This window comes from Eleginops maclovinus, chromosome 16 (genome assembly GCF_036324505.1).
Source record: "Eleginops maclovinus isolate JMC-PN-2008 ecotype Puerto Natales chromosome 16, JC_Emac_rtc_rv5, whole genome shotgun sequence".
NCBI lineage: Eukaryota > Metazoa > Chordata > Actinopteri > Perciformes > Eleginopidae > Eleginops > Eleginops maclovinus.
In genome coordinates, this window is record NC_086364.1 from 14024477 (window position 1) to 14041142 (window position 16666).

At 41.3% G+C, this 16666-nt stretch overlaps 1 protein-coding gene across 1 annotated transcript; it reads left to right on the forward strand.

The window, feature by feature from the left end:
* Positions 1-8444: 8444 nt before the first annotated feature.
* notum1a (notum, palmitoleoyl-protein carboxylesterase a) lies at positions 8445-15701 on the forward strand. The gene is made up of 11 exons (XM_063902992.1): positions 8445-9028; positions 11674-11726; positions 11833-11928; positions 12275-12335; positions 12421-12479; positions 12576-12678; positions 12780-12971; positions 13082-13179; positions 13530-13677; positions 13770-13817; positions 13929-15701. The coding sequence occupies exons 1-11, from the start codon at positions 8706-8708 to the stop codon at positions 14230-14232; spliced, it is 1485 nt and encodes a 494-aa protein (XP_063759062.1). The 5' UTR covers positions 8445-8705; the 3' UTR covers positions 14233-15701.
* Positions 15702-16666: the final 965 nt, after the last annotated feature.

Below are 16666 nucleotides of genomic sequence, written 5' to 3' on the forward strand. Positions count from 1 at the left end.
GTCAGATTATCTGCTGTGTAAACCTGCCAAAATAACATTGGTTGTACTTGGGTGTTGCTTTAGTGTATAAGCTCGTATGCAGTGCATTATAGGAGCACAAGAGGGAAGACATTTGATCTAAATCACAAGTGGTGTTCTCTTTTGTCCGTAACAATTCACACACATACACATTGATTAACGAACATAAGGATACTGCTGAATCATTCCAAAAATGCTATTTGATCAGCGTCAGACCCGGGAGAGGTGACGTCCCATTCAACAGGATTCACACGCTCCCGGCTCTCCGGCACAAAAGGGCAGAACAACAATATTATGGTGTCCCCTGAGTACCTACCCCCCAGTAAAAACATTTCTGTGAGAGTGGGCTTGACCAACTTCTTCTCTCATATAAAAACACAAAGCCGAGTGTATTCCGACAGCTGCTGCCCGGGTGCCCTGTGGAGAACAGAAGGAGAGCTTTGAAGATCTTGACCTTCTGGAACAATAAAACGCAAGCATCAAACACTCTCCTGAGACAGACTGCTGACCCACAGATCCAAGTGTCTGCTTGAGATAATTCATATTAAACTGTAGGGATCACTGTGCCTGTGTATATGTGGCTCTGCATGTGTGTTTGATGCTTGCAGGAACAATCTGGAGCTGTCCAACCTACAATATGTTGAGTATGGTTTACTGGAAGCTGATCTGAAACACTTTCCTGTGCATTTACATGATTATCTAATTAGCGTCAAAGTATCCATTTGCCCAAGACATGTATCTTCCCTGAGATAAGTATTACTCAGACAAACTAACATTTCCAAGCAGAAGAATCCTTGCACCATCAACAATGAGGGTGGGTGAAAAGGTTGCTTTTACACAATGAAATGACCTCATTACCCCTAATTTATAACATGGACTTGTTTTCTAGCTGAGAAATACACGGCACGATTCATACAACTCTCTTCACTGTACAATAAACTTTGCTTAGGCCATAAAACTGCAAACTAGAATAGAACTAGTCTGTCTCTACCACCAAGCACCTGTAAACTATACACCACCAGTGGATATCTGGACCAAGACCTCCTTTACAGTACGAATTGGAGGATTCGAAATCAACTTTATATCAATAAACATGTAAAAGGCAGAGCCCACGGAGTGAAGTCTCTGATTTCAACCCATCCCATTAGTAGAAGCAGTTGGCAGCTACTATGAAGCACTCTGGGAGCAGTGTGGGGGTCCATTGGATTGCTCAAGGAAACTTTGGCAATGTCTATGAGGCAAACTGGCAGCTCTTCAGGTCACAGTCCACTCTCTGTTGTTGGTCCATTCGAGGACTTGAACCAGTGGATCTTCAGTTCCCATCATACTTTCCCCCGGTTACAAGGTAATAAAGTACAACTGTGTTATGGTGTTACCCATTGGGTATTAAGACTGCATTTGGGCAAATGTGTTTTGCCCATTTTGCCCTCCACATGGACGGTTTACCTAGCCTGTTCAAACATGATAGATTTAAATGCAAATATCTGTTTTCAGAGATTGAAATGTCGCTTATAAAACTGAATTTATAACCTATAAAAACTATGATGGTATCAGAATAATAACTTACATGATCTATATGATGCCACACAGGTCACTGTAGTATCTGTACGATAGAAATCACAGGGTTTCTAATGCTCTAATGTCAAAGCAAGACCTCCTTTCTTCTGATGGCAAGAGGAGAAAGTGCTGCGATTTATCCTAACCTTTTATATTAGCATAATGGGCAAAAGGTGAATCTCTGCAGAGATGCCAGCTAGGTCCTCTTGCTCATCGCGCAGGGGTCCGAAGGCCCCCTGTATCTGTCCACATGTTAATCTTTACAGGGCACTCAGGGAAGTGGCGTTGACAGCCTAGATTTGAGGTCATGAGGGGGCCAGGGGTCAAGCACTTCCTGCTGACATGAAAGCACATCCAAGCACACCTTGCTCTAGGTATCTGTCGTCCAGCCCCCCTGACCATCTGTACCTACATAATCTGGGGCTCATCGGGCCCAAACAAAAGCCATGTGTTAATTACCTTTGAAGGTGTAATGACTTCAGGGCTGCAGCCGATCTTCATCTGGTTTCAAAGCTAGGGCCGCAGAACAGGTTACGCTTCAGACACGTTACAGTTGTCCTCTCGTCTACCTGCCCAACATGCTTTCATTTTAGAGGGATAACCATGCCTTTTAGGTTTCCTAAAAATTTAACATTGTCCCGTATCAAATCCAGAAGTACACATCTCCCTTTCACTTTTGTGGACTCTTAAATAAGTAAATTAAAGAGAAAGTTCTGACTCATGTGAATTAGGCTGACACCTGTCCTCCAGATGTGAGAGCATTCGCTTTGATGGAATTTCATTTTATTATCCCGGCTTAATTGTTTTCGTATTCCTTACTTTAGGAATATTACTCAATGGTAGTATTTAGTTCTACTTTTTCTTTATTTTCATTCATAACTTTCTAAGTTTCAGACCTACAGGGAAGAAAAAAACACTCATAGATTGACTAATAATAACCTATATATAGTTCACATTTATTGCCCTCTCTCCCCTTTTTAGAAGAGTGTCCAAGAAGAGCCCCCTTACCCTGATTCCTGTGATGGAAATTATTAACAGATCAAAACCAGATATACATAGCGAAGGTGCTGGTAGTAATCTGCTCATTATTCATCACAAAAACAAGATGATGTGTCCCGGTGACGGCTCTTTATGCACCCTTTGTGAGTAAAGCCTGAGTAACACCTTCTTCATCCCATAAATGACCACCTTCTTCCTGCCGCAAGAGAAAGGGAAGTGGGTGTCGCATATTTCCAAACAGATACGTTACCTTGTTTGGAAAACTGTTTCCACCGGCCGACCACAGGTGACCTCAGGAGCAAATAGGAGATCTTTGTGGGAAGACACCCAGATTTCAATGGCTTAGGTGGTACTTAAGAAGTCTCTATTTTACTTTGGTTAAATCCACTTTAATGTATCTAAGTCAATGTTTCTAATTAATTCGCAGTGATAATTATACCAAATGTTGTTTGTAAGCGGATATGTGCTGTATGCACCTGAATACATCAAAGAGCAGTGCAGCAACATGAGTTATGTAGCGTCATTCTCTACATCCTTTCTTCTGAGAAAAAACAAACACACTCTCTAATCCTTTGAACATTTTTTTTTTTCCTCTCTGAAATCCATAACTCTAGTTTCCAGTCGGAGAAAGGACGGTCAGGGGCCGCACACACCTCATGATGCTTGGGGCATCCACAGCAGAGTCTGTGTGATGTGGGGAGGACGTCTGCTCCTGACCTACAGGTGAAAACTGAAAGCGCTCTTGTTAAGCCGACGCTGGGCAGAATGGTAATACTGCCAGCCAGAGAAGTTGAATATAAATATCCACCACACACAGCAGTTTCCTCAGTTTCTTCCGAAAGCAAACACTTCAGATTCAACCTTGTAATCTATCACTTCTGCCTCTCTTCCCCTTTGGACAGAAAATCAGGGAGTGCAAAGCTTCATCTATTTCCCTAGCATCTCAAAGTACACTATATTAAAGAGTCTTCAGAAATGCTTGGCAAAATCTTGGGGCAACTAACTCACGCCGCTAACAGTAACTGTACAATTACTTTCTGTATGTATGCCACACAAGCTTATGTGTGTCTCAGATGTGTGTTTCTTTTATTTTGAGACTAAGGGTGTAAAGGCGTGGGATGATGATTTCAGAATCCTAGGAGAAAATTCCCATGCCTGGAAGAGCCTTTGGAAAAAATCAAGTAGAACAGTGATGTCATTCTGATGAAAGGCAAGCCTGTCAGACAGTTGGCGTCGATGGGTGCTCTTGGCATGGGCCACAGCCCACTATACACCAAAATATGACATCAAAGCAGGTACCAGGCCAGGCCAAGAGGCTGGCACTGATCAATGTCTTCTTCGATTACAGTAGTCTCATCTTCTTGCTGAGAGGATAAAAGAAAGTGGCTGCTTGGTGTTAAGAGAGTGTCAAAAATAATAAGGCCTGTGCCATGTGCTAATAGTGTCCCAGTGGCTCGGTGGATGGAAGTGAATACCGTGTACTCACAACATTATGGGCCTAGTTCCCGGACAGGGATTATTACTAGTCCAAGACTATGCCATTTTTTAGTTGATAATTCCAACACATTTGCCATTAGTTTAGAACAAATCTTAAACCCTGTTTGAAAAACTGATCCCAGGATTTTAGACCGAACATCAATTTAAATTTCATCTCCATAATTTTTCTTTTTTGTATCTGTATTTTGCATAAAACAGAAATGTTTAATGAAAATCCTTTATTCTTTTTATGTAGATTCAGAAAACAGTTTCAAATGCAGCTCTCACATAATTGAATAAGGACCATGTTTTACAGCAGGGTGTGGACTTCAAAAGTATTTCCCCATAGAGACAACTAGGTTAAAGGACAGAAAATGAATCATGTGTTGTGGCTCTACTGTCATGACCTGTAATAAGGGCTTTTCCATGTCCTTTGGCAATTCAGTGGCATAAATAAACATTTCCGAGACAAAAGGACCTGATTCTCATCCTGTCTCGCTGGGGATGAGAATAGGCGCATGGTAAGGAGGGCTGCCGCCTCTCTGATGATAATAATAGCAGGTTTCCAATGGTAATTGGTCTCTGCTCCATGCTCAGTCGCTACCTGGCAGAGGGCATCGCAAAGGGTGATTCAGCCTCGAGGCATGGATGGAAAAAGCCTCCACAGGAAGGCCGAACCCTCGCGCACCGTTACCTCTAAGGAGGTTCGTTTGACTTCACTGAATCTCCTGTACAACAACACATTCCTACACAAATGCAGGAAAACATGCATGCACCCCCAACCTCACACACACACACACACACACACACACACACACACACACACACACACACACACACACACACACACACACACACACACACACACACACACACACACACACACACATCCATCTTGCTTAGTATGAATGACAAGACCGAACTGTTTACAGGCAACAGCAGCTATTTTGTGACCATCATTCAGGTGAAAGATCAACAACAAACAGCTGACCTGTCAGCTGAACTATTTGATTACCCCTTGGTGCCAGAGAGACCCCTAATGTAAGTTGTCCTATCTTGAAAGAGTTCATTTTTATCAAACAGGGCATCATCTGTAACCAATACACAGCCTCCTCTTACGAAATGAGAGCCTGCTCGACAGATGTCTCCTGCCTCTCTTATTCTCTCTTACTCCCCATTTACATCCACATCTTAGATGGCACCTCTTGACTTAAGTCAGGATCAAGGTTGTTTACAGATTCTCTGGGTAATATCAGGAACATGTGGTGGGGGCACATGAAAGGAACTCTACAGTGTGTTCACACCCAAAACCTCTGTACATGTTTGTTTTGGAGTTTAAACAATAGTTCCAACCTGAAATTAAGGGGACCTGCTTCTGAAGGTTTGCCTCAAGGTGACACAGAACAGAAGCTAAATTGCTTTGACAGGGGAGGATAGTCGAAAATGTCACAGCTCTCTAACATTAAAGTCAGATTAACCTGTTAATGAGGCTGTCTTCCAAATAATGCAGACAAACAGCTTTACTTTTGCATGAAAAATATCTACAATATTGAATCTACTCCTGAGACAAGCAATGCAAAAAATGTCAAAACCTGCTGCCTTAAAAAAAAGGAAAAGATAAATGCCACAGGAGAAATCACTACAATATACACAAAACCTCTGAAGTTTTCAACAACTTTTCAACTAATTCAGAACACCTGAGTCGTATTCCATGCATTTCCAGTTCCCTTTTTTCTCCTGGTTTTTAACAGATTTCAACACTTAAACACTTTGTGGCATAATACCACTAAGTCTCAGGCTTTGCTGTTGTGACCTTCATGGGATTTAGTGCTGCGGTTGAGTCCCACAATCCCTAACCTGATATCTTGTGTTTTATGCTGGTGCTGACTAGTGCTAACGTTCTGTGAAGGAGAGGGGTGGCAATGTAAGGGAATTTAAAGAAAGTTTTCTATGAAATATAAAAGTTTTATAGATGGTGATCTCTCCTTTGTTCTTCCAATGAGGACCTCCACCTGTTTCTGATGATATGAGCCAGAGCCTGTCCCTTTCAAGAGGCTGATCCCTCCTGATCTCTTTGATGTAACCTGACCTAACAGTTCCAACTAGCAGGATTTGATGATCACGGATGGACCCTCGACAACAGCATGTGCAAATCAAAACTAACAGGCACTGGGAGACGGACGATGGGGATGTGTGAGCAGAACTGGCAGGCTGTGGAGACAGAAAGAGCGCTCCCAGAGCTATGATGTGTCTAAACGCTAGGCAGGCAACGGTCACATGATCAATGCTGCCAGCCCAGACTTAAGCAGTAAAACCTGTGGATCTGTGAGGGCACATGCAACTGATCGGAGATGAAAGACAGGCTTTGACTTTCACAGGAGGCCTGGAGTCAGGGTGGGGGCTACATGGGCACTTCTGAGGGACTGCCATCAGAACAGCTGGGTCATTTTCAAGTGACCTAATTCTAGGATTAATCCATTTGTACTGGCATGGTTAAATTTGTGTCTGCGCTCCACACAAATGATGGGAGGCAAAGAAAAAGGGAGAGAGAGAGAATTACCAGTGCAAGCCAGAAGGGCTTAGCACTTGGAGTTCAAACAAGGTGCACAGTAGAGAACAAACCACTGTGCACCAACAGTAGCAAGGCTGACCAGTGTTTCTGTCTCCTGCCTGATACTGTATGGGAAATGTAACACAGAATCTACACATCAAGTTCAGTCAAAGCGCGGGCATCTGCGGCTCACACTCATTGGGTCGGTGGACGTTTCCACACACCGCCGGGGCATCTCTTCATGGTAGCGTGTGTGTCAGAGGCCAACGTCCATCTGCGAGTGATTTTAGGGTTACATTTTTGGGGATGACGTGTGATAAAACAGGGAGGTATGGGTCAAAGTGACTAGACTCAATCTGTGACAGAGCCTCTCCTCCTTGGCCCTACCACATGTTTTAATCTATACGAGCATCTGTTTGAAGTTCCCAATGAATACCATCGGTCCTGCTGCTGACTTCATATCCATCTTACCTGGCTCAGAACAGTTTGCACCCTTTAGGCACACTGATTCACCACGGGCCAAGAGGAACTTTTTCTAAGAGGTTGTGAAACTGTTTTATGTTGTTTTGCTGACAACATACGTGAGCAGGTTTAACAAAGTCCAAATTTGTTCTTTCTGGATGATTTGTGGATGTTTCTTACAGACAGCTCACAATAGATATCTGAATAAACAGTGCTACTCCCATATTAGGCCCCAGGGCTCTTTCCAATCTCACTGCCAAAACTGAGTCCGACACAATAAGACATTATCAAAAAGCTACTCGTCTGTGTATGACAGCAACTTTACCAAGGCTCCGAGAAACATATGACAAAAGATAAGAAAAATCCCCCTTAAACTGCTCTAGAGTCAGCACATCCTTGCTTTTATATATTTGCAGGTAGATTTTAAATGCCCAGTCCATTATAACTACACTTATTCAAAAAGTCAGTCTGTCTTACATGGGAAGAATGAGCTCAATCAAAGACAAAAGTCACCACAAAGTGTCACAGTGATGAGTAATCACTGTTATTCTTATGCAATCACTGCGGGCTACTCTTTTAACTTAAATGTGTCCTTAAAATGAGAGGTTGTTCAAGGGAAGCCTACCTCAACCGTAACAAGGCATTCCTGTGTTAAAAAGCTGGCTCCCCATCAGGATGCTCTGCTCGACTTAAAATATACAGTAGACTAGGAAAGTTTGGAAGAGACTGAAGTGGGAGGGAGGAGGCGAGGAGAAGGGGGAGAAAGAGTGATGGTTACTTTGATCTCTGGAGGCCCAGTCTGGATAAAAAAAAGAAAAAACAAGTGTCCAAGTCCCTTTTTCTAAACCTTAAGAAAACATGAGCAACTCAACTAGTCAGAATTCCTTTTAAGGTGGAAGCTGTTTTTTGTTTTTTTTAAGGTGGAGGAATCTTTGATGCATTTATATGCCCTATAAAATAAATGAAACAATAATAATATTACGTTATTTAGTAGGTAAAGTCTGTTGGGATTATTATTTCATTTCTCAGTAAAATAGTATTGGAACTCAGCACAACTCTTGTTTTTCCCCACTTGATTTTCAGGCAAGTGTGTAACAAGATGCGTATTCTCACTTCATAAATTTGTGGTGGAAGGGGAAATGGGCATTTCAAGGCCAATAAAAACCACCACATCAAATAAAACATCGCGGATCAAAAGAACCAACGCATGGACATTTTTTCCCCTCTATAAATTAAAAAAGGGGGGTAGTCTGCCACGCTTGATCATGCCCTGAGTCCTTCCCCGCGCCTGCGATTGGCTGGCCGGACACACAAGGGGGGAAAGTTTGAATAAAATACAAGAGCATGGCACGAGTGTTGTCGTTCAAGCTTGTGCGCTTGGTCCAGCAGCGCTTGAGTAGTACTAGATAGATGGGCACATATTTGTAGGCTCTTTTAAAGTTTGAAATATATCCAGATAATTCAGTTGATGACTGTGATTGATCTGAAACTACTTCAGTTAACGTAAAATTTAACCGTTTCTTGGAGTTGATGAAAAGAGTTGTGGCGTATTTTAAACCGTGCGTAGTTTCTCAGCTCCGTCAGTAAACGTTTGAGATTCCCTGACGAGACATTGCATTTGGACATTTAACACCGGGATAAGATGACAGCAATCAGAATGGTTTCATCAGTGCTGCTGCTGGTGCTGATGCAGTCCGGAGCTCTTTGCGCACGGAGGTTCAGGGGTGGCCGCAACCCACAACCACGCCGTTCGCCTCCTCCCACACGGGCGGACCGGGGGGACACCACGGAGAGCTTCCCTCTTGATTTCACCGCCGTGGAGGAGAACATGGATAACTTCATGACCCAGGTGAAGAACCTTGCGCAGTCCCTCTACCCGTGTTCGGCGCAGAAGCTTGACTACGACATGAAGCTCAACTTTTTGGAGAATACAACAGTCACCTGCAACGATGGGAGTCCTGCAGGGTATGTACCAACTGATAATACACAGTGTGATCGATCATGATTCCCATGTGAATTGATCACCGGCAGGTCAGAGCAGGGTCAGGTGTGCACCCTGGAGCTAGAATGAATAGTAATTTGACTTCAGCAGGGCGTCCTGCTACCCGAAGTAACCCATGCATCTGGCCTGAGGCGGAGTGTGCGCGCACTGAAGCTCTCCTTTTCCACGCTGGTTTATTGCTACTGTGTAAAATCGTTTTTTTTTTCCATTCGTAAAACATTTAAAACTTGAACAAGAATTACAAAATGAAAAAAATAAACAAAATAAATGGAAGGATTTATAAAACAGAGCAGTGTCCCAGGACAGAATAACGGGGTGATATAAACAGCTGCTTTGTGTCAGTGAAGCGTGAAATTTGCGGATAGCCACATGGCCTATGCTTCATTTCCTTTGCTTCAAATTAGAATGCAGGATTTGCTCTGCAGAAAGTTTAGATTAAACTTTTTCAGACCCCCGCCCATATATCTTTGCCCGTCTCTCTCTAATGGTAGCAACCTGTGTGCATACGTCTGAAATGTTTTGAGAAGTATGCACTTTTTTTGTAGCCGTTTGACAGTAGGCCTATGTCTTGTCTACCTGGCTACTGTTCAATTTGATGTCAATGGTTCCTTGTAGTGTTTGGTCATCATTGGTCCATGGGGTATATCAGTAAAAATTGTTGCGATGATATCTATTGTTTTTCAGCAGAAGTCTATTTCGCAGCAACAAAGCCTGTATGATATCTCCATATGAAAGCAGGATGACACTAAAAGCGTCTCAAACAGATGCACTGCCTCTTATATTGCTATTATGATGCTTTATCATATATAGACACTCTTTTATGTTGAATTTCATGGAAGTCAAATTAGGAGCTAAAAATTCCAAGAGATTTTTTTATAAATGTAATACTGACAAATGTAGTTATGGAAGGAGGGGGTAAATCAAAGAAAAGGCAGGTGTAAAAGGTATAATTAATCATATTCTGCTTCTTACATGACTCAAAGTGCCAATGTATTATTCTGCATCACAAGAAAAGAGTTCTAAAACATACAAACTGTTACACAATGACATGCCCCTAATTTACTATTGATATAGAAAAGCATTGCTGAATTGTTATATAGGCATTATTATTGGTAAGTATTATATAAAAGCTTTACTGTTAATGTTTCTTCCGTATCCGGAGGATCTGATGCATCAGGATGCACCTGGGACCTGTCCAGTGATGGGCAGACTGGAATAAAAAGGGTTTTTCTATACAGTTCTCTTCATGGATTTACTATTATGTCTAATTCCTAAAACCTGAAAGTGCCTGGTGGAAAGAGAGGTCTGTTAGCGCAGTAAAGCTCTTAACTCTTTAGAGACGCAGCTAGGGATGGTTACTGGCAGATGGTGTTTCAGTCACTTGTCAGTCAGTTGAGATGCTTATCCATCAGCTGCTAACAGTATTATTCAGAGAGGTATTGTGTCACATGTATGACAGATTAACAAGAATGCAATGAGAAAATAATTCACAGTTGCACTTGTTGCAGTGAGTCGGTTGACCTGGACTGCCGTCACATTGTTGTTGTTGGAAGTAGTGAGTAGAGTATATTGTCCTCAGCCTACATTAATAACTAGTACAAGCTATTCTTTGCAGCCAAAGTGTGATTCAGAGTCTGGGCATACAGCTCAGAACTTCAGCCAAGTCTGCTTTTTTAAACTAACTCACATGTTTTTGGCAATCCCTTGAGTTTATTCACTGGTGAAGTGTGGTGAATACTGATCCGTCAGAATCACAGAAGCACATTTGTAACATCTGGAAACTGTGGCTAAAGCTACTCTACACACTAGAAAGTCCTGTGATCTGGTATTTTTATTTGAAAAAAAATCCTGTTGAAAAAAGGATGATGTGTCAGTGAAAATCCATCAGTATGAGAGAATCATGTTAGCATTGCCCTCTCCTGGGCTGATAACATACAGCACACATCCTATATTGTAACATGTATGCACTTCTTATAATAGACAACCTGGCACAAGCCTATCACTAACCCAGGTTGGATCTAAGGGGAATTTTCTTGGAGATGTGTGGGATAACGTTTTTTACATCTACATACGTCAAATAAGTCATCATATCTCTTCTCCTTCCTATGGGCTGGAGCCTTGATTTATCAATGTCATGTGTTGATATGGGATGAGCTCAAAGTGATAACACTATGATTACTTACCATTGTTGCATTAAACATGAGTAACATCATCTCCTGGCATCTGCACAAACAAAGGATAGGGGACTGTTTATCGCCCGTATGATCACCATATCAGTTTCCTGAGAATAAACTATAAACACACAAAAACGCATTGTTCTCTGTTCTCCCTGAATTTCATTTTTGCTCCTGTCTGTCACATTTGAGAGATAGGAATCAACAACACATCGTTGCCTAGATTAACCTGATCATGTGGATGCTTGGATACGGTCACTGATGGTAGAAACAGTGTGGGTATTGTGCCATATCACAACTGTGGAATGTGGTTGTATCTTTCTGTTGTTTAAATATATATTATGTGGGCGGTAAATAAACCTTGAGGAACTTCGTGTCATGTATTTCACTATTGACACGTCAGTTTATATTAAATATTCTTTGTTTTCTTGTAGGTACTACCTGAAAGAGTCTCGAGGCAGCAGACGGTGGTTGATATTCCTAGAGGGTGAGTATTAATTTAACCAATTTCATTAAGTTTCTCCTTTCACACCCATATTTATAATTAGAAATTGTAGACTAAGTATTTTTTTGTGTGTGTTTTTTCTGCCCAGGTGGCTGGTACTGCTTCAACAAGGAGAACTGTGACAGCCGATACGAGACCATGAGGAGATTGATGAGCTCATCCAAGTGGCCCCAAACTAAAACAGGTCAGCATCAGCTAGTCTGTATTTCAACGACTACTCTGCTGTAAGCACCACTGTTACTCCACCTTTGGCGAGTAGCAAGTCCTGACCCCCAACATGATGAAAAGTAGCAAAATGTTACCGTAATGTCCCAGTAATTTAAAGGATCGGAAGTATCTGTCACCCCGTCATAATGTAGTTGCGGTGTAGGGCTACCTGGCGCCCGCTGCTGTAGGAACAGAGACGCCTCACCCTCTCTCATTTCAGTGTAATAACTGTAATCCATGTGGTAATGATGATGAGGAAGAAGAGGATGTGTCTGGGAGTGCCAGGATGGCTAATGATACATGTTGATCTGTCTCTGCTGCAGGCACAGGGATCCTGTCTCCGCTGCCCGAGGAAAATCCTCACTGGTGGAATGCCAACATGGTGTAAGTTGATTCATGTTTGTGTGTTTATCAAAGCTTGATTTATAATTATGGCCCCGCAGCTTTTAACTTTGTGTTGGTTACGCAGGTTCATCCCGTACTGCTCCAGTGATGTTTGGAGCGGCGCTACAGCCAAAACAGAGCAGAGTAAGACACAAATGAATCATCAAAACAAGCATGACATGTTTCCCTCCTTGAGAGAATTGTTATTCTAAAGTGCTAATCTCTTTGTGTTGTGTGTAGGTGGCTATGCCTTCATGGGCTCACTGATCATACAGGAAGTTGTGAAGGACCTGCTGACCAAAGGTCTGGACAACGCCAAAGTCCTCCTATTAGCAGGAAGCAGGTGAGCTCATGTGTGAATATTGGGATTTCAAATAGAAAATGTTATACACGTCAAATTTCTGTTTAGGAAATAATAACACAATGTCATATTTATGAGTGCAGTGCTGGTGGTACTGGGGTCCTTTTGAACGTGGACCATGTGGCGGAGTTGCTGGAGGGCCTGGGGCACACTGGGATACAAGTGCGAGGCCTTTCTGATTCTGGCTGGTTCCTGGACAACAAGCAGTACCAGTGCACGGACTGCGTGGACGCCGTCACATGTACCCCCACTGAAACCATCAAGAGAGGCATAAAGTAAGGGAGCAAGTAATATTATCATTGAAGAATGTGTAAGATTGACTTATTTCAGTATGGTTGCTAACCTAGACATCATGTCCTATCTGTCTTTCTCCCCTGTCTATCAGGTACTGGGGTGGAGTGGTTCCAGAGAGTTGCAGGCAAACCCATGAAGGAGAGGAGTGGAACTGTTTCTTTGGATATAGAGTCTTCCCATCGATAAAAAGTAAGGTTGGGGTCTCATTCTGTATTATGTGAAATGTACCTTCTGTACATGCAAGCCCAAAATATTTGTGTGGCACAATAATAAGCAGATATGAGTAATGTTAAAGTACATAGAATTGCTTGTTGAATAAAGATGTTTCTAACATTCTTTTATTGAACATTGAACAGGACGCTAAGACGCACCAATAAAGAAAGACTGATCAAAAAATCCTTAAAAGGAATTTGGCAGTATTTTATGATGTGTTTTTTATGCAGGTTGACATTGAAAAAACTGATAGTATTGTATGTAACCGCACTGTAAATACACACTATTAACTATATTAATCTTCTTCTTCCATTCTCTCTGTGCAGGCCCAGTTTTTGTTGTCCAGTGGCTGTTTGACGAGGCCCAGTTGACAGTAGATAACATTCAGTTGACAGGCCAGCCTGTGCAGGAAGGCCAATGGCGCTACATCCAAAATCTGGGCATTGAGCTGAGGAACACACTCAAAGATGTGCCGTAAGACCATTTTCCTGCTTTTAAGAAGATCATTTAAGCATTGCATGGATTCAAATTGGTTAATGTTTTATTTTCTTCATTCCTTTTTTCAGGGCTATGTTTGCTCCAGCATGCCTTTCACATGAAGTTATCACCAGAAAGTAAGTATACATTTTCAAACCACCTCTTTCCAGTGTATAAGGGAACAGTAAAGTTTGTGTTTGATCATTTCTACTTGTGAGCTGACAGCGCCCTCTTGTGTTGTGTTCAAGTTACTGGATTGACATTCAGGTTAAAGGTACCTCTTTGCCACGAGCTCTGCACTGCTGGGACCGCAGCCTCAACGACAACAGGAACAACAAGGCTCCACCCAAGGGCTGCCCCGTGCATCTGATCGACAGCTGCCCGTGGCCGCACTGCAACCCCACCTGCCCCACCATCCGAGACCAGTTCACAGGACAAGAGATGAACGTCATTCAGTTCCTCATGCACATGGGCTTCGATGTGCAGAAGATGGCTCAGCAGCAGGGCATGGACCCCAGCAAGCTACTGGGCATGCTCAGCAGCGGCAGCTAAAAACACACACACACACACACACACACACACACACACACACACACACACACACACACACACACACACACACACACACACACACACACACACACACACACACACACACACACACACACACACACACAGCATCGCCAAGCTAAGCCACGGCTGGCTGGTCTCTTTGGCCCGTCTACCATGTCTGATACCTCCAACTCCACCTTCACAGGGGCGGGGCAACACAAAACCAAGACAAGGAACAACTCTCTGCTACTCTCCTTTTAAATTATCTTTTGCTTTGAAAAAAGAAAAATATCACGAATGTAATCCAGTTTTAAGGATGCTCATTGATGTTTTGTTTTTTATATTATATTCATTCTACCGTATAGATTATATTTTGTCATTGTTTAACGAAGAAAGAGGAAACACCACAATGACGTAAGGATGCTGTTTTTGTTAAGTAGTCACTATAGAGTATATAAAGTCTTTATTTTGTTTATTACTGTTTAATAGTTTCTCATTACACAAAAACTACAACATGGCAGACAAAGGGGCATATGATGAGGTGAGGAAGGCACTGGATCAGAAAAAACTATTTGTCTTAAAAATAGAAGGATAGAGATAAACCTACATTCCTGTCATCAGCCTGTGGTATAAGACACAGTTAAATTAACACACCCTGATAGTTAGGCTGAAAATAAAGCTGGAAACAGATACATATCATATTTTATTTTTTTAATGAAAGTAGCCAGATTAATAAGTCAAACCAAATGCAGACAATGCCATATACTTTATATACTTTTTGTGATTATCATAGATTAAGAGAAAAGATTAAAGTAATGTGAGACAGTGTTAAAAATCGAATTAGCATATGTTCAGTTTCTACAGCTGTGAAGATGCTACAATGCGTGGTTTGGTGGTTTGCTGAGGTTGATTGTGGTGCTAACCTGGAAACACTAACAGTCTATCATTAGATATACATAAACCACAATGCCATTACATCTCATCTTTAGCTATTTTTCAGAGGCTACATCTTCACAAGACAGTTGAAACCGGAAACATCAGGTACACATTGGGTCAGTAGTAGTCATTAACAATCCTCAAATCAATGGAATGAACATTTAAAGGGAGACAAATATTGTGTATTGTATATTTTTTGAGTATTTGTATAGGTTCTTTCAAGTGTTCACTATTGTAACTCCCTTCTTATATATCACAATAGAGATCACTTTTTAATATAATGATAGTGTTGTATCTAATGATGTCCTCATTAATGATTTTAAAGGACCTCTATTTTGCATCACACCAGAGAAGGAAAGGTATTACTAATAGTAATTTTATTCTGTAACATATTTTTTAACAGGAAAAAAAAACTCAAGCTACATTGGTAATTTACATATTTATTTTGTTATGTAAATCATATTTATAAGTGCTATTTACACAGAGAAGTGATTCTTTGTCAATTGTAAATACATTGCTATTTTTTCTCTTTGTGTTGATTGCATGTCTTTGTATCAGACCTAAAAGAAAAGACACATTACATATACTACAAGCTAAATATTGCTGTGAAGTCTTGTTATTATTATTATTATTGATAGTCGTAGAAGTATTTGTAAGAGCAGATGTTGTATTAGTACCGTAGGCATCAGTAGTATTTGCACATTCTTCATTCTTCCATTTTGCTTTAGCACACAGAAACCTTAAGCTGGAGGTAAGGTCAGCTGCTACCTCAGGCTCCCAACACAGTTTATTTCCCCACTGATAACTATCGTAATCTGATAACAGATATAAGGCTTAGTGTTTACAAACGATCAGCTAAAGATTTTCAACAATTTATATTTTTGCAGTGTGGCAAAACATCTAAAGAAATGTGGCCATTTCATAAAGTAGTTGAAGGGAAAATGAGGAATATTGGCCTTTATTTTATAAAATATCCCATAACTAACAGGAATAACCTGATAAATTGATTCAATTGAATACATTCAAAGGTCTTATATGCACTTGCTAAAGCAATTCCTGCTTTGCCTTTCATCACCCATCAGCTGCTTTTATATAGCAGTGTGTGTCTGCACTGTTTAAATGGTCTTTATTATTTTATAACAATGTTGAGATCCTTATTTAGCTGTGTCTTCTGTCTAGCGCTCTCACAGTTTTAATGATGAAATGATTTCCCTTAAAATGATGCTTTTAACTACCTATTCACACACACACTCACATGTCAATGAATGGCACTGCCCTAACCATCAGAAGTAATTTGGTTTCATTTTCCAGTAATGTTCCAAACATATTACTGAAAGATAGTTAAGATAAGAAGTGAGAAAACCCCCCTGGAAAAAAACAGCAAACATGTTTCAACACGACTGTCAGAAGGTGGAAATCCTGTTGATATCAAGCAAACAGCTGCAGTGTTATCAGTGGATTTTCTGTTTAATGATTATTTAAAACGTAATGAATAATG